At 40.7% G+C, this 19,986-nt stretch overlaps 4 protein-coding genes across 6 annotated transcripts; 1 reads left to right on the top strand and 3 right to left on the bottom strand.

Annotated features, from left to right (window-relative positions):
* Positions 1–402: 402 nt before the first annotated feature.
* LOC128253323 (RNA polymerase-associated protein RTF1 homolog) lies at positions 403–2,448 on the bottom strand. Of its 2 annotated transcripts, none has more exons than XM_052981633.1 (4): positions 2,333–2,448; positions 1,383–2,255; positions 612–1,197; positions 403–560 (listed from the first exon to the last, which is right to left on the bottom strand). In XM_052981633.1, the coding sequence occupies exons 2-4, from the start codon at positions 2,250–2,252 to the stop codon at positions 490–492; spliced, it is 1,527 nt and encodes a 508-aa protein (XP_052837593.1). In that variant the 5' UTR covers positions 2,253–2,255; positions 2,333–2,448; the 3' UTR covers positions 403–489. The 2 variants fall into 2 exon arrangements, with proteins under 2 accessions (XP_052837593.1, XP_052837592.1); XM_052981632.1 differs by having other exon boundaries at positions 1,383–2,274; positions 2,333–2,435.
* Positions 2,449–7,316: 4,868 nt separating this feature from the next.
* On the top strand, positions 7,317–8,903 carry LOC128253380 (uncharacterized). The gene is made up of 3 exons (XM_052981725.1): positions 7,317–8,288; positions 8,347–8,508; positions 8,559–8,903. Exons 1-3 carry the CDS (start codon positions 7,344–7,346, stop codon positions 8,664–8,666), a joined length of 1,215 nt encoding a protein of 404 aa, XP_052837685.1. The 5' UTR covers positions 7,317–7,343; the 3' UTR covers positions 8,667–8,903.
* A 1,322-nt stretch (positions 8,904–10,225) lies between these two features.
* On the bottom strand, positions 10,226–13,635 carry LOC128253327 (serine-rich adhesin for platelets). Its single transcript, XM_052981642.1, is given in 8 exon segments — positions 10,226–10,411; positions 10,413–11,356; positions 11,606–12,757; positions 12,811–12,902; positions 12,965–13,010; positions 13,088–13,189; positions 13,258–13,449; positions 13,510–13,635. Coding segments are annotated over 7 exon segments (2,598 nt in total). The 5' UTR covers positions 13,412–13,449; positions 13,510–13,635; the 3' UTR covers positions 10,226–10,303.
* Positions 13,636–18,521: 4,886 nt separating this feature from the next.
* On the bottom strand, positions 18,522–18,959 carry LOC128253385 (uncharacterized). 2 transcript variants are annotated; one of them, XM_052981736.1, is made up of 2 exons: positions 18,832–18,959; positions 18,522–18,781 (listed from the first exon to the last, which is right to left on the bottom strand). In XM_052981736.1, the coding sequence occupies exon 2, from the start codon at positions 18,771–18,773 to the stop codon at positions 18,636–18,638; it is 138 nt and encodes a 45-aa protein (XP_052837696.1). In that variant the 5' UTR covers positions 18,774–18,781; positions 18,832–18,959; the 3' UTR covers positions 18,522–18,635. The 2 variants fall into 2 exon arrangements, with proteins under 2 accessions (XP_052837696.1, XP_052837695.1); XM_052981735.1 differs by having other exon boundaries at positions 18,826–18,958.
* Between the last annotated feature and the right edge of the window lie 1,027 nt (positions 18,960–19,986).

The raw sequence follows: 19,986 nt of genomic DNA on the forward strand, positions 1-19,986 counted from the left end.
GTTTGTAATTTTTATTATATTATATGTATCTTCAAAATCAGTTTTTGAAATAAAGTTTTGGAATTACTTTAGATGGTGCAGGGTGAGCTTAGTGATTCCTCGTTAAAATAAGAACAATTTTTAAACACCAGAATATTTAAGTAGCGAAATACAGCAAAATATTTTACATTTTTATTTTTTGTCACAATATTAAAGATTTTAAAAAGATGTTTGTAGTGATATTGTAGAACTTAAAAAGGAATTTAATATATTTTAAAAAGGAACAAGTCTTTGCTTACCAATTAAAGTGACCCAGCTATTTATCAAAATCAAGTTCGAACACACCACTGGTTGATCTTGCAGTCAATAAAAAAAGAGGCAATTATGTACGAAAATGTTAATTAATTAATTTGTTAATGTTCTTTTGGTAGTTAGTTTAATCTGATCTATTAGTTAATTAATTCTAATGCTATATAATGTATAAATAAAATGAATGAATACAATTGTAATTCAAAATCCTTTTTTTAATGTTTTCCAATCGCTGTTGAACTTGACATTTGGGAAGATTGAGTTGAAGGGAACTATAAAACCGCAATGTTAGTTAAAATTTATATGTTCTGAACGGTACTTACGTAATCCTGAGGTATTGATGACAGCTTTGAAGTTGTGCAACGAATACAAATCCAGTTGCGGCACCTCCGACACCTCGCAACTTTCGCTGGGAACCAATGGGGTCTCGGGGATCTTCGCAACCTCTTCTAAATCTGCAGTTTCGGCTTGTCCTCGACTGCGACTGACCACAGCACTCTTCTTGTATTTGCGTCGCATACACTGCTCCAGTTCGAACTCCTCCGAAGTGGGCTTCCTATCAGCAAGGGATCGCTTGGTCCCGGAAGAGGCGTTCAGATCGGGTCGGCAAATACTGGGCACAAGGGAACTGGGGACCTGGACGCGGTGGTCGCGGGATGCTTCGACCTGCTGCTCGTCTATCTGCTGGATTTTTCTCTCTAGCCTTTTAACTTTTTCGGGATCTTCCAGGGTCGCGGCCTTTGTAGTTTCCATAAGCAAGTAGATCTTTTGGTGTGCAGCCCTCTGCCTCTGACCACCTGTCCTCTTAGTTTGTACCAACTTGTCTACATCATCCTCGGTGAACGAATATTCGGCGGCCCTTTGGATTTCCAACTGCTTCCTGGCGATGTCGAGAAGTGTTGGCTTGGCCTGTAGATAGTAGATTGTTGAGTTGTGATAGAGGTTGAAGTACGAGTTTGATTATATAGATTGTTATAGTTATTACATAGAACTCGCAAGGGTTCGTGCAGGCCAAAATTTGAGGTACATCTTGGAAAGTTTAGAATATGGTAGATGGTTAATCTGAAAGGCACACTTAAAGTTAAGCGGCTTACCCATTCTATGCAGTCGATATCATCTCTGTAGAAGGCTGCATTCCACCGACAGAACTCCTCGTGGGTAACCGGCTGGTTGGAGACCACGTCCATCCGGGAATAGCGCTTCTGAGCGCCATGCTTCAGGCTCAGGACGAGGTTGGTCCGCTTGCTGCCCAGCAGGTAGTCCTCACTGTCCCGGTACAGGCCCACAACCTGGTACACACAGTTCGCGGATCCCAGGCCCACATTTACCCGCACAAAGCATCCCACCACAGTCTGCTCGAAGACGGGCTTGTCCAGAAAGCTCTCCAATTGGTGTCGAGCCAGCATCGCCTGGCTCAACTGTTCCCTGGTGGTCACTTGTGGCTGATCCGTGCGTACCGGCTGCGGAACGGCCTGGGAAACGCTCTCTTCCCCACTGCTGCTCGAGGAGTCATCGGAGTATATGTCCGCGGCCTTCGGACTCTTGTCCTTGGCCAGCTTCTGGCTCCGCAGGACCTTCAAGCGTCCGAAGGCAAAGGCCTTCTTGTCTCCAGCCCGCTGGTCATCCAAGATCTGCTGCCTGGTCTGCGAACGCTCCTTTTGTCCGGAGGCCTCCTGCTGCTGGGATGCCAACCGACTCCTGGCCAGCTGTTTTCGGATGTTAAGCCTGCGCCGCAGGTCCTCCCGCCTGGCAAACCGCTCGGAGATAATCTGCTCGCGCTTGAATTCAGTGAGGCTTTGCAATCGTGCCCTATCCTCGGCATCGCCCATCAGGTATTCATCGTAGCCATCATCGAACTGCTCGGCTTCTGGCTCCGTTCCAAGGGCCTCAAAAATTTCACCGTCTGCCAAATCATCGGCGGGTGACACAACCCGTTTCCTTAATTGCCTATAGCTATCAGCCATTTTCTAAAACCGGGTAAAATTACTATATATACCAAAAATGTATTAAAATTCTTAGGGAAAACAATTTTTGGGAGACTTACCAGAAGTTGTGTCCTGTAGCGCAGCTGGATTGTGAATAAGCCTATGGTTAATACATGTCAACCAGGTTGGTTAAATTTTATTTTCGGGGCATGTCATTTTTTTCAAGGCACACTCTTTTATAAAATTTACTAGAGTGGAGTTTTGGGAAGACTTTGTAGAGAGCAAAAACCTAACTTAAAAACTCAATAGATAAATATAAATTTTTCTTTTCAATCCATTTATCTAAGTTTTTTGAGACCCACATAAAAGGGTAATTGTAAATAGTTCTATCCCTTAATAGTATTATGGCTAAAAAATCGTTAAACTACAGAAATCTACATAAGAACGGACCCAAAGGCTATTGGTCCATAGTTTTAAAGAATATTCGTTGTATGTTGTTTGGTTTTTTGGCTTTCTCAAGAAGGATTTGGTTAATCATACCTACTAGAAATTACAGCCACACATTCAGAATTTAATTATAACATAAATGACTGAACATGATAATTCAACTATATTAACCCGCGACAAGCGGATTGGAATTTTGATAAAATGTAAATAAAAAACAGAACAAATCTTGATTCGAGGTGGATTCGAACACATGGCCTTTTAAACAAATGATTGTGGTTTTACTTTTGTGATTAAATTATTCACATTAATTATCCTGTGGGTAAGTTAAAGCAATTTGCATCTAAAATAAATAGCAGTTACAATGTCATAATAATAATTAAGGTTTTATTTTTCATCGGAATGCGTAACACATTCTTGCGATGAATTTTTTAGTTTATTGTTCATTCACAAAAAAAAATTCAAATATTATTATAAATGTATTTGTTTAAAAAAATCACTTCCTCAGCAAACACATAATCGCAAATTTGTTCAACATTTTTTCATAATATTTTGCATGGTAATTGATTCAACTTGCAATCGACAAAATATAACTAAAACTCTCATAATTGTGATTACTTTTTGCAGTGGCATTTTTTGGCAATTGCAGCATTGCTCCTGTTGTGGTTTCCCTTGTTTTTGCACTTCCCTGTTAATAAAAATTTACGATTATTGTTTTCACATTTTTCATGTTTGTCAATATTAAAAACATTATTTTTCACACGAATTGGCGTCAATGGATGGATACGCACATATCGCGATCCCCGTTCGACGGACGAAGGATGTGTCTCCGAAATTTTATTGAAATTCGCTGATGGAATCCAGCCCAAAAAAGGCGCAAAAGTGCGAGAAAAGCACTCAAATTGCAATGGAAAATCGCATTCAATCGGTCGCCAGCAGCACCACTCATAACTCAGCCTGGTGCGGCGCCAGGACATAACCGAGCCAGGGACACGGACACGGACACGGACATGGACACAAATCCATTGGACGATGGGCATCGACGCTGGCATTCCCATTGTTGTGGCGCTGGAGGATTCGGGACAATTGTCAGGCAATAAATCGATGTGTGTAGCGCTGTAAATTTTTGGCGGATGGCCGATGAAAAAGTGCATATTATGCAATTCGACAATACGCCAAACATGTCGACCTACGCACAGTCATCCGACCACCCCACACCCATCCACCCATCCACCCACTCGACCCCGTGGCAGTGCAGCGGAAACGGAAACGCGCACACAAGTTCTTCTCTTCTCTCTTCTTCATCTTCGGCCTGCAACAGCGCTTTGCATATCAATGAAAATGCATAAATTTTTATTCGCCCTCAATTTCGATGCCGTTTTTTTCCTTATGTACGTTGCACTCGTTGCATCCTTGCCCATCGCCCAGCGCCCATTGCCCAATCCTGTCGTCCATCAAAAGGCATAAATCAGTTTGGAGGTAGCGGCCGAGGGCGGCAAAAAAAAAATATTTACCAACACGCGTAGCTCCGGAAGCTTCTGAAAAAACTGTAGCCCCATCCCAAGCAGATCACTTCTTCGGGGCAGCCCAGTGACGAAACGTAATCCTTGTCGAAAAACTGCACCAAAGCAAAAACACTGAAAACCCATAAAAATGCATCATAATTTCCTGGACACTCGTGCAACTGGAACTGGATCACCATCGGCAGCAACATCATTGTGCATAGGTAGCATCCAAATGACCAGCAAAGCCATAGTGAACGCCCGAAAAAGGGGGCGTGTCAGCCGAACCAAATTCTGAGCTGTGCAGAATATCCAGTAGGGGTACTCGGCCAGAAGCTTAGAAATTTTCCCATATATTCGTACACTAATGTATTGAAAATTGAATTTGAGTTTCAGAGGCAACTGTATGTCATATTAATTTTTTTTTTAGTCTTTAAGTAAAGTTAAAATTGATTTCAATTACTATATCCTTCTTGGATATATTGAGTACTTTTCTATACATTTTCAGATCTTTCGTATGGCAGCTAAATAATAAAGTCATTCGATTGTTATAAAATCAAAAGCCTTTTTCTAAATATTTTAAATTGTCTAAAACAATGATGTTTTAATTTTGTTTAAATCAGTTTTCTGTCTGTTTTTTGCGAAAGTTTAATCTTTAAAACTGAGAGACGGACGGACCGGGCTAGGAATATGTCCGTGGTCAAGAATTTATCCTTTTATTTTATTAGAAAAATATGAATATAATATGAATATCCAATCTATATTGGATGTAAATTTTGGTTCCACAAAGTTATAATACAGTTCGCCAGGGTGAATTATAGAACAAAAAGCCTTGTGTAACCCTGCCGGGCATCATTTACGAGCAACAAGCCCCCACGCGCTGCTTTATAAGTCCTGTCGCTGGCTGCACTGAATCCGAAAAGGGCCCATCAAAATCAACGGCGTGACCAATCGGGAATGGGGATTCTGATGGGGTGTGCAGCCTGCAGGGGAACTCCCCGCACCGTCCACCGCAATGCGTTAATAGATTTGCAGGCCTCCGCACCTGGACCTCTCCCCAAATCGCCCAAGCCGATTGCATATAATCACAGGATACTCGGTCATTTCGGCGTTGGCCCTTCGGTGTTCTTTTACTTGCACAAAAAGCGGCCGTAAATTTTACTTCATTCATGCAGACACTCCTCCTAACTCCCACAAAGGAAACATGGAACGGACAGCGAACCTGTGCACAATTCTGAGTGCATTCGATGCGATACGTTGGCGGCCTGTCCACTTGTCATCCTTGCATTTATGTATTGAATTATGACTCTTAAGCCCGCCAAAAAGGTAAAATGCAAGGACTGTAAATGGAAACCGGCGAAAAGTGACGGAGAACTTTCTGGTTTTTGATCAATTCCTTTGAAGAAATTGTTATTATAAAACAACGTTAACGTTAACTCATACAAAAATTCTGCGACCACCAAAAATTTTGCACATTCGACAAAGTAAATAAGTAAAGTTGAACGAAATATAAGAATAGAAACAAATTTTTGGTTGGTATATATTTATTCGTTTTAACATCTGTCGATAGCGAATAAGCTTTCCAATCTTTTAAAAAGGATACGACAAATAGATGTCAGAATATTGTTCAAATAAATATGTTTAATTTTCCGGTTTATTTCATGGGAGCTTTTTGGCATAGTCGTCCGATTTAAATCAAATTTAAGCAGTTAATCTTAAAAAAGAAACCATCACTAAATATCGAAAAGCTTTAGTTAGTTTAAAAAATTTAAAAACAGCTAAGTTATACTTTTTTTCCCCCGATTGTTTCTATGGGAGCTATATGCTATAAGTCGTCCGATCCGGCTAGATCCACTCTCCTAGTGATGCTGATCAAGAATATATACTATATATGTATATATATAGGGTCGAAAATGTCTCCTTCACTGCGTTGCAAACTTTGACTAAAATTATAATACATTCTGCAAGGGTATAAAAATAAAATATATAAAAAGTTGTATTTAAACCAGTACAACATCGGTAGCCGATACTTGTTTTGGTTGCTGTGCCGTAAAATGTATATATTTATAAATTTATATATATTTTTGAATCCCCTTCTTTTAAAATCAGATCATAACGATGTCCCCTGCGGATCCCTATTTGGTCCACGTGTTGTTGTCTTTTCAGTCTTGGAAAATCAACAAGGCGAGCAGATGAAAGAACAGCAGCTGGATTCTTGAGATTTTACACAATTGGCAAATATTTAAGTCTGGCAAACGGCGGCGCCGTCTTTTTAATTGTTTCTAATTTCTAGTGTTGACACGGCGGTGTTGGAGGTGGTCCTCACCCAAGACATCTGTCGTAGGAAGTCGTTTCTAGGCTGCCGACATCCAACGCTATCATTTGTTGACACAGACCCACCTATGGAGATTCGTTCCAGTTTACCGAAATCATTTCATATTGTGGACTTTGGGTGCTGAAAACGCTTCATATTTGTGAGCGGAGATCCACATTCTAATTAACCAAGAATATGGGAGTAAAAACTGGGAGATTAAAAGACGCCGCCAGTTATAAATATACATTAAAAGGTTTCAACTGACTGCGCTGCGAAGTTTGTTTTAGGAATTTCGGAGGGTGAAGAATAGTTTGTATTAGGATTTCCCTATAATTAACTTTTGATATTTATAAATGCGGGGTGTTGTTCTACTGTTTGTGATCTACTTTGAGCTGACTAAATAGGTTTTCTTGATCTCATGCATGCCTTTATTATTCGTTATAAAAAATTTATATTTCTCACAACTATTAATTAAAAAAATAATGTACATATATAGTTTTGCTTAACCTTGAAAACTTTTATGAATGGTTTTAATGATTGTTTAAAATCTAGAGGGTGTGGCATTATTATTGCATCATCTCTAGCACCAGTACTTATAACTGGCGTCACGTTTAGGTCATTAACTTTAATGTTACAACTTTTTAAGCTGGCTGAAATGCTAACCTTTAAACAAACAATTTCAACCGAAGTGTAATTTATTTTTTTTTTTTAACTTCAAACGGCTCTGCGCTAATTCACACAGTTCGTCACAACTCGATGGCCAGATAAAATGCCAAAATCGATGAGTCGCTGAGCTCTGTTGGCCATGGCCAGAATCATCAGTGTCAGTTCGGTAGTCAAAACGGTAGCTTCACTACAAAGAAATACAAAATGGGTTACTCCCGCATTTTGAGGACTACAAATGTGGTGCTTTTTCTCACGGCTTATCAGATGCACTGGTTCGATAAGAAGTCGCAAAGGTTCCGGTTGTCCCTGCCCGGAGTAGTCTATGTCCTTGTGCTCGGTTGCATCTATGCCGCATGCTTTTCCCGGCACTTTGATCCCGCATCATCTCTACTGAATGTTCTGAACGACGTGTCACCATTTCTTTTTGGACTGGCCAGGATGCAACTGTTGCTGGGAGCAAAAGCGTTCGCCTATGCCGTATATTCTAGTGTGAAATCTGTGGGTGCAGTTAACACCCTGGTGGAATCCCTTCCAACCAGAGATCGCGGATTTGGAAAAAACGAGGCCATGGCCTACGTACTACTAGGTTCAACCTTTGGCATTCTCTTCTGCTTCGGGCTCTACATAGCATATGAAATGAAGTTCGAGCTGCCTCCGTTGCAAGATGCGATGATAGGAATGGCTCTATTTCTTCCTCACCTGATTTTAGCTGGATCGGTCAAATTATATATGGTTTTGGCATTCTTAAGTCGCTGCCAATTGAAACAGCTTGAGAAGAGTGTGGAGGAGGAGTTTAGAGCAAATTTATTAGAAGGCGAGCGGGATACCGCTTCCACTTCTTTCACTGTTTCCCCGAAAAACTCAAGTTTGGAAAACTTGGATGGTCTGAAAAGAAAGTTGGAGATTCTGGGAACCAGTTTTCGTGACTTTTTTCAGTCACTTGAGCACTCCTTGATGTTCCTTTTTGCCATGAACGGAAACTGCCTCCTTGTTGGGATTTATTCCCTAACCTACTACTGGAATACTTGGCACGTTATCTTCGAGGATCGCAAGCGAAGAATCTTCTACGCGGCAAATGCATCCATATACGCCTGTATTGCTAGTGATTACATCTCCTTAATGATTGTTATGTTCCTGATGGCGAAAGAGGTAAATATAAAAGTACTATATTATTTCAAAATATTGCCTAAATATACACATTTTTCAGCGTCTAAGCTTTATTGCGTGTCTAGATTTCTTCCTGGCTCAGCGGACTTCTCTATCGAAAAGAATGAGACATGTCGCCAAAGATATAAAGGGCGTTCTTCGCAAAACTTTCGATCTCAAATTTAACTCGCTCATTCGTTTTGATCTTAGTTACGTCACCATGGTATGTTTTCCTTTTGATCAAGTATACATATCTTAAAGTTTATATTACAGATGACACTCGTGCAATTGCTGACCATTACTTTGATTGTGATGTTCCATTACCTAAATGATGAAATTCTGTTACTAAGAGAAGAACTAAGCAGCAAGGACGATGAGTAACTTAAGATAATATTTACTAAATTCAAAGAAATCATTTGTGGTCTAAATTTTATATTGTCTTGCAATCAATGATGTGCTCTATATATTTACCGCTTTTTCTCATAAGCCACTCTGCCACTCCGGTAAGAAGTTCATATTAATTACCATCATATGCAAACTTAATCCATAAATTAATACGTTTGCCAGAGCCAAACAGACAAAGCAACAAATCACGATTAAGATGGTAATAAAATGGTTCCCCAATCAAAGTACAATGTCTGCGTTGTAGTTAGAGATGAACCAGCTCCTGGTAGATCTTGTTTACTAAATAAGTTTAGGAACACTTGCTTTAACATTTCTATGTAATGGGCAGGATTGGGATATTAGTTTTTTGTATCTAGGTAAGGTACAAGGTATTTGCGAAAATAAGTACTTAGGTATCTAGTTGAGGTCAAAATGCTAAACAAAGAGGTTAGCAACACGTTTAAAAATAAATATATTTTTGTACCTTTTAGGTACTTTGCGTATTCATAAGATAATTAATGTGAAGTTCCAAAAATTATGTCAATTTATAGTTGGTCAAACAGCCAAACTCATACACTTCTGCTATGCCATTAATATATATTTCTTTTATAATTCTCGTACTCATCTCCAATATTTTCTAAAAGAGACTGCCAGACTGTGAGACCATTTTGTCTACTGGTTTTTCATAAACTTTTTGCCCAAGCAAAATCTTCCACTGTGGGATAACAACACGCAGAATGGCGGCAAATGAACATAATTCGTGTTAGGAAATCTACATAATATTTACTGAGACGCCAGCACCCGCACCCGCAACCACCCATCCAACACCCACTCACATCCTCACATCCTGGGCGGTGCACAGGCCATGGCCATGCATGCAAGTCTGTGGAGATGCTGATGAGCAGATAAATTCATTAGGCAAACCCATGTAATTGTTCCACCAGGGCGACGACGATGCCGGGTCAAAAAGAGGCTGGGGGGGCGCTGGGATGTGGCGGACATTTGGCCCAGCTGGCGGAGCAGGCGGCGAAGGCAGGCCAGACGACCGCAGATCTTAAGTTTTCCCCTGGAGGACGGAGGATGGAGTTGGGAGTCACGTAGTCGGAGTTGCCTGGCGAAGCCTTACTAAATACAAATTAAACAAATCCATAAATAATGTTTAATAATATTAACAAGGATATTAGCAGGGACTACACACATACACTCACCCACTTGGGGAGCTACAGATGCGCTCTCGTTGCATCCAGTCGAAGTTGTTGCTGCTGTTGGACCCCAAACTCCAAGTGCACACCATGGGCCTGGTCGTCGTGGTTTATGGACATGTCGCCTATGCCACCTGGCTGTGTGTCTGCGCAGAAGATAGGTACATGGGTGTTTACACGGCCGGAATTTATCAATCTCATTTGGCTTTTGGGCATTTACCCTTTCCGGATTTGATTTGGCCAAAGTATGACACCTAACAATAAGATAAGTCAGACATTTTCTATATCTAATGCTTCAATTGTAACCTAAATAGTTGGTTAATGTCTAGTTCACATTAAGAAAAGAACTCTGTTTTTATTAGATAACGTAGGAAAAATATCTTACAGCTAACAATATGACGTAGGATATTGACATTGAAATCAGGATTAAGATTATGATCTCTTAAGAGCTTTCATGCGCTGCTTCTTCTTTTTGGCGATTTGCGCCTCCACGCGTAAAAGTTGCAAGAGTAAGTATTCCTGTCGAGATTGTTTTTTTTTTTGCACTGTAGGAATTATCCACTGCGCTGTGGTGTTTTTTTGGAGCATTGGGAACCACTTTTAGCGGATTTCTAGCAGGAGTGCTCGTCGAAGATTTCGAATAAGTTTGTGTGTTCGATTCTTTTTGAGATTTAGATGTTGAAGACCGTGATCGTCGTTTTGGAGTAGATATTTGGAGTAGATTTTTCGATGAAGATGTTTGTGCCCGCGAAGAGTGTTTTTCTGAATTTCTTGATGACTTTTTAACCGATGCTCTCAATGCAATTCGTTTGGTTATTCCCGTTCGCCTAGAGCATGTGCCTCTGGAATCGGACTCTGAGGAAGACGCTACTTCGTCGAAGCTTTCGGTGGTGGACTCATAGCTAGACGACTCGGAGGAGTCACTTGAACTTATAGTGCTCTTGCTAGGCCGTTGTCGCTTCGGTTCGGGACGAAAAACGATACTGGAACACCTTGGCGGGCTGCGAGACGGTGTGCGAGGCCCCCGAATTTTGCAGGCAGAGGACCTAGAAAGGCTCGCAGTTCGATGGCGTTTGAGCGAGTGCCTGCAGGGCAACGAAGGCGTCGTCGTTGTCCGGATAGTGGATCGAATGGGCCTGGCACGGGGGGGTGGCGAGCCCTCAGGAGAGCTGCTATCCGAGTGCGATTCCCGCCAGGTCGTGGAGGGCGAACTGCTGCTCAGTCGACTTTCCCACGCTATCGGTCTTAGCTTCGAGGTCCTCGCAGTGCTGCGAACTGACCGTTTCTGGTAGTTCTTCTGCGACATCAGTAGCTCATCGAATGTCGGCGTGGGCAGCAAAGCAAGACGCTCCGAGGCCTCCGGCTGATCTTTTGAGTAGTAGGGATCGGTGTCCATGTCGTTCAACCCGGAGCTCCGAGGTCGCCTACTCCGATTCTTAGTTCCTTGGTGGGCGTCAACACTGGTCGTGATAAGAGCAGGCCATGCTATATTTTGATTAAAAGCAAATTAATCGAGGATCATTTTGCTGTTAAGGGTTTTGTATTTTATATAACTCTTATTTTTTTGTGAAATAATGTCACAAACGATTTAAGTCAAAAAAGGCGCCTTTATTGCACTAAGAGCTTTTGTGACATTATGAGTTCTTAAAGCAGTTAAATTTTATGTCTTCTTTATAACTAGATTTTTGAAATTTAAATGGCTCTGTTTCAAAACCCGATAATACGCAGACTCACCTGGTAGACTCGAAGCGGGGGCCACTGGCAGCAACTTCTTTTCAAACATCACATAGTTACCCTTGTTGCTCTGCTCCGGATGGCGGAAGCGACATTTATTACCCCAAGAGCAGGCGTTGCGGATATGAAAACGGCAGATTGGCATCCCGCTCTCCTCACTTTTAGGCAGATCTCTTGGGTCATTGTCATCTTTGTCAGATATTTCGCCGTCTTCCAAAGTGTTCTCTTCGGACCACTCACCAGACTCCAATAGCTTGCTCTTGATCTCGTCCTTTTTATTGGCTTTCATACGTTCTTCAGGATTCTTCTTATTAAGAAAATCGGGCAAATCACTTGGGCTATTATCATCGCCAGCTACTTCGCCATCTTCCAGATCTGAGGCTCTGTGTTCATGTCGAATATGATCTTGCTGCGCCTCCAAAGAGGCATCATCGAATATCTCCCCGGATTCCAATGTATCATTAAATGTGTGCTTAAAAACTTGCACATCTGCGGCCTTGTCGTCAGATAACTTACTAGACTCCAAAAGACTGCTTGTCTTGTTTTTCACCAATGTGTCAATATGTTTCCCTGTATCAACGCCTTTCCCTGATTCTTCTAAATCATTTTTGGAATTTTGGATTGGCGGAACATTGTCCGCTATTTTCAGCGAATCATCAATACCTTTGCCATTTTTTAAATCTGAGGACTCATTGGGCTGAGCACCCAGCCTGTCATCTTTGTCCAGCTGTGTTTCCTTATTTGTTGTCTTGGCATTGCATTTTTTAAATTCTTCCTGGTTCCTTATAGCGTTTTTCATACTGTCTTGATAATTAATTTCTTTTTCTTGGGAACCAATTGTTTCTAGGGTATCCTGAGTGCTTATTTCAGACTCATCTGCTGCAAACATGGAAACCAATTCCTCTGGGTTTCTCATTGTGGAACAAAACATGTCAATGGGATCGGCTTCTTCACCTAGCGCACCATCCTGGTCATCAAGTTGGGAACAGTCGAGGGCTTTGATCGATTTTTTATTGCTAAGCGATTGGCCTTTAATCGCAGTGATTGTACTGTTGTTTGTTGGAACTTCAACAGCGTCTTTTTGTTTCTCAAATGACAGAGCAGGATCTGTTGCTTCCGAGCTTTCGTTTCTTTCAGAATCGATGGAATGTTCTTAAAAAAGATTAATTGTTAGAAATGTTCTTACTTGAACAACGCAAGCTTACCGAAATCCGTCATGCCATGCAGAGTATTATCGAACGGTTTGTATACAAAACTGGATTGGGCTAAAGACGATTTTGAGATTTCGTTTGGCATACTAAATAAATATTACAAGATTAGTGATAAATAGGTTTTGAAAAGATAAAATTATATACAAACCTTGTATTGTTTGCGCTTTTGGAAAAATCACTGCATTTGGCATTATCTGTAATTAAAAAGTAGTGTATATTTAAATTCAATGCAAGCTTGCTTTTTTTTCTTCAAATCTTAATTTTTCCGTACCCAGAAGACGTTTGTTAGCTTTTTCCATTGGCGATGAATATATTTCAATCGTGTTGATTGTAATATTTTTTGAGGGAACATTCGTAGCATCCTTTAACTCATCTTTGATGGAATAAACAGTCCATTGATAACTTGTTTACTTGATTCACGTAAGCTTAATTATATCTCACCCAAGCCGAATTCTTCTGATTCAATATGACTATAATCGAGAGCTTCTGGTTTATTTTCTTCAATTTGTGAATTTCCAGTGTGAAGACACAAATCCTCCGATTTTTCGATGGGTGTGAGTGGCACCAAATTATCATTTCCATCCTGCTCTGACATTGTTAACTCTAATATATTCGAAAGGCGTGCAAAAAAATCTTACAAAATATGCAATTCATAGACGATTATGAGAAGCATTTCAAAATAAAATTACTTACATTTCAATTGTTTGGCATTCCCAATATTTGATTGACTGCTCTTGTACCACTTTACATATTTTCTCCGTTTCTTACACACTAAATTTTACAAAGAACTTGCAACGCATATAACATATGCAGATAAATGCCACTTTTTTTTATTTGCCATCGAAGCTCGATAACACAACTAGAGTTGCCACCCTTTTAAAAATTATTTGCGCGTGACATTGGAGGTAGTATGGTCAGTCTAAGAATACATTTTGTTCTTCGGGACAAAGAAAAATTGGTTATTATAATATAAACAGATGCAATCTTTAATTCATTTTCCTACATTTAACAATATATTACACAATTTAATACGTTACATAACATACAAATACATCAAAGCCAAAAAAAACATACTTACGATATTCCCTAAACGATTTGTTAAAAATTTTGTATTACTGTTTAAAACCATGAGATACTCCAACTTAATTTCATAGCCGTGAACAAGTTAATTTTAGAGCTGATTTGCCTTTTAAACGAAAAAATATATGCTCTGGTTTTCAGCGATTCGACATCAACAATATATTTATTTGAATGTTCGTGTCCCTGTGGCACTTATTTTTAACGTACATAAAACTTCTTGTGAGTGGCACAACATTGGAGGGGTTTGCTTTGAATTTGATACCAAACTTAAAAAATGTCAATAGCAAAGGTTAAATACTATCAAACTACTAAAACAAAAATTAGCTTTCATTATCCGTCACGGAAAATTATATAATATATATGCCAGTGGAATTGGGATATTAGAGGGACCTTAGGACTCTTGCGACAGGGCCCCTCTGCTGCAAGGGTCAGATTCAGCATCAAAGCTAAGTCTAGTACTCAGATAGACGAGCTCCGTTCGTCAGCTATGAGAAAGAGCGAGAGGCGAATAACCGGCTGACACTTTTCTCGATGTCTTGTCTCAAACCGGCACTCAGATCGACGAAAAAATAGCAGAAATAGCAAAGCGTTGCCAGATATCTGAAATGAACTCTGGGTGAACGTACGCCGGGCACAGACGAATGAAATAAACAATTTCATCTTTTGAGGTTGAAGTTTGTTCAAGGATCAAAATATGGACGAAAACTTAAAAAAACCTCAAAAAATCGCCTTCAATTTTGATGCTACTTTTGTTAAAAGAGCGCTAGGATATACAGATTTTAATTCACAGATTAACTTTATTTAAAAATGCATATATATTAAAAATATTAACAATGCTTAGATAATAGTTGCAAGTTTGTCAAAAAAGTAAATTTTAGAGTAGATCGAATCCGACAGTGTCGACAAATTCCGTCGATCTGGCAACGATTATAGAACACGACCAGGGTGCACTGCGCGAATATATTGCTTTTAATGTGCCAGCTATGATTTAGTCAACTCAAGGGATAATAGATGAAAACAGAAGGACATACTGTGCGTATTCTTTTGCTTTAACGAAGTTTTACCCGGTGTATAGATATAGTCGTCTGTATAGGTCAGATTTTATTATGTTTAGAAAAAACCTGATCGAAAACAAATGAAATCAAAAATTGCCTAAAATGAAATGATAAGGAACACCTTTTGCACATTTAAATGCGTATTGAAATGCGTGCTGGGCGGTATACAAATTATACAGAGACAATTCCCTCAGCCCCTGGTCAAACGCTTGGAGCAACAGCATCAATTTCCACAAAATTGCGCCACTAAATTACCATAACGGAGGAGTAGCTCAGCCCCCTGGAAAACCCCCAAAACTAACGGAAACATATTGGGGCAGCTCGAGAAACCAAAGGAAAAGGCGACAAGTGAGAGACGAGACGCAGACAAAGAAAACAGCGCGAAAATCGCAAGCATCAGCGCAATGCGGCAATGGAGTTACCTGGTGGCTGGTAAATGGAGGGGGGATGGGATGTCCCACAGGACTTGTAAATAGCAACATGGCAAACAAGTTAAAAAGTTTTCCTCTTGTTCTTTGGCATTTCTTTATGCCCGGGTCGCGGCCCAAACATAATCGTTTCTCATTTCAATGCTGGAGGAGCTGTCCCCCAGATGACTCTAACGTCCGCCCCAAAATGCACTGGGAAAAATGCAAATCAAAGCCAAATGAATTCCAAAGCTGAGGTAAACGCACTCCTACAATAATTGGTTCTTTAAGTCATTTACTTAAAGGCAAAGTAAGCGAATATATTTGCTTTCCAGATTCAAGAAATCGTTTATCCAAAAAACGAAATTATCATTTCTTGCAGTAATGTAATATGGAATTTATTCATAGATTCTACATTTTGCTTTGCCTTAACAAAAATATATTTAAAAAGAATTAAAATTCCAATGGGGACTTTTAGTTTGAAGTACCTATTTTCCTGAGTGCACTCATGCCTCCTGGTGTCCGCCGCTCACCTTTACTTCGGCCCCCGGTCCGCAATTTAGTTTTGAGCGTAATTTCTTTTAATAGCGCCAGCCGAAGATAAAATTCCGCTGAAGTAGAACCCCGAGCCCCAGGAAGATGTCCCGTCCTGACACTGACATTGTTGTCTTCTCGCGCCCAGCTACACTCCGTCCACTTCCAACTCCATCGCGGGTCAAAGGGGCGGCCTCTTTGCTGGCGGATATCGCAACTAAATCGCTTAATTTTGGCCATGTCTCGAGGTCCGGGGTTAGGCGTCGGTGTCTCTTCGGTTTGTTTTATTGGAGGTGAGGACTCTGTGGTGGGGGAAAGGGCGTTTCAGAGGGCCTCCCCTAAGGCCGCTTAGGTTGACGTTTTCTGGGCCATGACGATTTCATTTGCATTTTATGATAATTGAACTTCATAAATATGTCACGGCAGCATCTTAAAAGTGCCAGAGGTAAGCACACACACACACACACACACTGAAACAAACCATCCGGTTCCTTTTCCGGTGGAGGAGTCCTCCCATTCTGGGTGCCATGTGCTTCATAATTATTTTGAAGTGTCGCCATTAATTTGAAATACTTATGGTCGTGTGGGGCTGGACCATAAACTGCTAAACAAAAGTGGATAACGACGGTTGCAATTTAAATATGTTAAATACACTTTATATACAGGGTATGACAGGGTCGTTAAGAGGTTATACTTAGAGGTGGTGGTGGTTATGTGGAGGAGGACTTTCACCATGAGGAGGGATAAGAGGGATTAGAGTATTTCACAAAAATTAAGCTTTATTTTTCGAGAGCTACCATTTCCGTTTTGAGGATCAATAATATGTATTTTATTAGGATTTTGGATTAGTCTTGCCAAAGCTAAGGATCGCCCACTTATCCGTAAGCATCCGCTTAATTTCGTTAAAGGAATCTTAGCCATCCAAAAAACAACCTTCTCGGTGAGATTCCTTCACAATAACTTACCCAGTCAGCAACATAACTTATTCACCCTTCCGGAGCGGAAAGAAAAAATGAACATTTAACGCCTCATTAGAATCAGGACATCGAGCCATCCAACAAGCCGGCGACGACGCATCCATCTCTGGGTCCTGGGCCCTCACAGCTACACAACAGGACGGAGGCAATGAATAAACTCTGGCGTAAACAGGATATATGGCCGCAAAATCCCAGCAGCGCCTTGCAGCAGCGGCAATGAATATTAATGAGATGTCATCAGTCTTTCGTCAAATTAAAACGCACAGCGCCAACGGGCCAGAACGGTGAGCTGGGATTACTTGGTCGGAGATGGAGATGGAGACGGAGACGGAGACTGAGTCCTGACAGGAGCAGACACATCTTCCCGGGTGTTGTGCGCGCACATCCTGCGGTAACTTTTCTAATTGTTGCCAGCACAACGCGCATAAATCAGCAACTACAACTAGCTGAAGGCCTTGAGGAATTTCGGCAATTTGTTTTCCACTAGTTGAGTGGAGTGTTCGGTTGCGAAAAGGGGTGGCTGCTAGGTGGGTCGGCACTTAACCCTTTTGGGCAATGCGTCGTCGGCAGTCAGCGTCACCGTCATCGTCACACGTCAGCGCACTATCATCAGCTTGTTTACACGCATAATTATGTGAGCCGGATTCCGGGCAACGCTTCAGCCCGCCTACGCCTCCAGCGGGCCGCCACTCCCACTCCCAACCACGTCGTGTTATCCTTGCGGCTTTTGGGGGCCGCCACGGCAGACGATTTAATGCCTCGTGACAGATTTCTCACTTGAACTTAAGATGACGGGCAGCGTCACAACTTGATGCTGATAATATGCTAATGAGGTTTGTTTATTTGATTTATACTCCCCTTGTCATGGCTGCGAAGAGAGGGTGTCGAAGCCGCTGGGCCACCAGTGAGCTGAGGTTCACGAGATTCACTCAAATCAAAGTCAAGTGGAAGTTAATCGCCTGTCCGAGAGGTTTTCGCAACTTGATTGTATAAAATTGAATGAATTGATAGCGGTAAATGATCTCTGTTGAGTTAACTAAAACTGGGTCGGACTATCAAGTCACACTAGTTTTTATTTGATTAATGGTATAACATGAAATCATGCTTAAAATAGGACCAGCACTAGATTTAACATAAAAATAATAAATAACAAATAATATTTTGCCTTATAGCTATTTATATATTTACCTGATTATGTTTATTTAAATACTTTAATCATTTAGTAAATCCAAATATTTTTTATTTAATTTAAATATTTTTTCTTTGGTTTTCATCCATTGCGGTTTTAGGTTGTTTTAAATATGAAAATTTTAAAAAATTGTTTCTTGTTTCATTTGACTATTTTCGGTATTAAAAAAACCATATTTGACTTATATTAATTTCATTTAAATCAAATAGAAACTATTTGAAATCTTATATTTTTTACATTAGTCTTGATTTCTAATATTAAATCATGTAATTTAATATGCATTGTATTTAATATATGGATTTAATAATATTTAATTTAATATTTAATATAAAATTTTTAATTTTTTAATAGTCAGATATTTATTTTTACTACTCAGCTTTTTTTTTATCAGTTTACTACTAAAACGATTTGTAATAAATTACAAAATATGATTTTACGTATCTATCACTAAAACCTATACAAATGTTGGTTATTTTATTTATTTTCACTTCGCATAACAGTATTAATGATCAGTATAACCTTAGTAGCACGTGATGCCTTAAACACCGATTCCCCAAAGAGCCATCCAAGGGGTACGTTAAGCTATTTTCCTTATGGCCATCGGAATAAATCGGATTAGAGCACAGGTGATGGCGAAAACCACCAGATTGGCACGAACCTCCTCCTTAGAACGCTCCTCTATTTTAGCAGGCTCAATAGGCAGTGTGGGAAACATGACTGCAACTGCACCCAGTCTGTTAGTTGATATCTTTCTTTGCGTGGATTACTTACACAGCTGGATCAATTTGGAACTGATTTTCTTTCTGGCTTAATAACTTGTGCCAACTCGCCTTGATTGATTTGGGAATCAAAATCAAGGAAATGACAAGCCCTCAACAGAACCTTGAAAGGTAAATCAAGGATAGGATGATAGAATAGAATAGGATCATGCATATACTAAATTCAATAAGAAATGAAACTGCTTTTTAGTAAAGATCATTACCAAGTTAATAACATGCAACATTCTTTCAATTACAAGTTACTGATTTTTGGTCAGAAATTTTGTAACTAATTTATCTGTTTTTGATTACTGATCAGTTTTTGTTTATTCGACGGTAATTTTATTTACATTAATGGGACGAGCAAAAAGTTAAGACAACGTATAGAATTTCATTCGGATCCTTTTAGCTATAATGCCAGTGCAGCTAGCATTCTTTTGGGAGCTGGCATTGGACCGAACCAAGTCGCTGGACTGGGCCTAAGTCAAATACCGTGCTGTGCGGCCATTAGTCCGGGCAGATTCCGGTGCACATTATTTCTGGCCACGGCACGTGTTTGAACCGCAAACAGATGAATTTCTGCAGTGCCGAGCTCGCTCCGATGAGGACAACGAATTATGAGCAGGCGGCAGCCACTCAGGGCAGTTTGCGCATTCCAAGTCTCCGTTCAGACACAGTGCCAGGACCATGAACAGGAACGGGAGCCGGAGAAGCACTGCAATTCGTCCTCAGGGTCTTTTTTGTGTTAATAATAAATAAACGGACGGGCCTTGCAGGCCGAGTCCGGAGTGGAAGCCCTGCTTGTGTTTTGGACACACCGGAGCGCATTTTAATGGACGAATGCAGCGGCGGAGTGGACCCGAAACCCATAGCCCATAGCCCATAGCCCATAGCCCATAACCCGTAGCCGTGGCACACCTTTTGCCGGGTGCATGTGTGACACCGGGCCAGCTCCCCCCGCTCCTGGCTTGAAATACGGCATTTGCTCGTCCATCTTTTGATTTAGCACCGACATAAAAATGATTTATCAGTGACATTAAAATAATGCACACTGTGGCGCATTTTATGTGCGAATGGATTTCGCGCCTTTTTGTTCTCGTTGTGCGAAGGGTGAGGATGAGGTGCTGGGGGTGGGCACCCGGTGCAGTGGCATTTACCCCCTCCAGGCGG

The sequence above is a fragment of the Drosophila gunungcola genome, assembly GCF_025200985.1.
Source record: "Drosophila gunungcola strain Sukarami chromosome 2L unlocalized genomic scaffold, Dgunungcola_SK_2 000008F, whole genome shotgun sequence".
In the NCBI taxonomy this organism is placed as follows: Eukaryota; Metazoa; Arthropoda; class Insecta; order Diptera; family Drosophilidae; genus Drosophila; species Drosophila gunungcola.

Coding starts and splice junctions, on each gene's coding strand:
- LOC128253323 (XM_052981633.1), bottom strand. CDS start 2,252: ATGGCTGATAGCTATAGGCAATTAAGGAAACGGGTTGTGTCACCCGCC. Junction 1,198..1,382: donor ATATCGACTGCATAGAATGG/GTAAGCCGCTTA, acceptor TACTATCTACAG/GCCAAGCCAACACTTCTCGA. Junction 561..611: donor CATCAATACCTCAGGATTAC/GTAAGTACCGTT, acceptor GCGGTTTTATAG/TTCCCTTCAACTCAATCTTC.
- LOC128253380 (XM_052981725.1), top strand. CDS start 7,344: ATGGGTTACTCCCGCATTTTGAGGACTACAAATGTGGTGCTTTTTCTC. Junction 8,289..8,346: donor TGTTCCTGATGGCGAAAGAG/GTAAATATAAAA, acceptor CACATTTTTCAG/CGTCTAAGCTTTATTGCGTG. Junction 8,509..8,558: donor ATCTTAGTTACGTCACCATG/GTATGTTTTCCT, acceptor TTTATATTACAG/ATGACACTCGTGCAATTGCT.
- LOC128253385 (XM_052981736.1), bottom strand. CDS start 18,773: ATGTTTCCCACACTGCCTATTGAGCCTGCTAAAATAGAGGAGCGTTCT.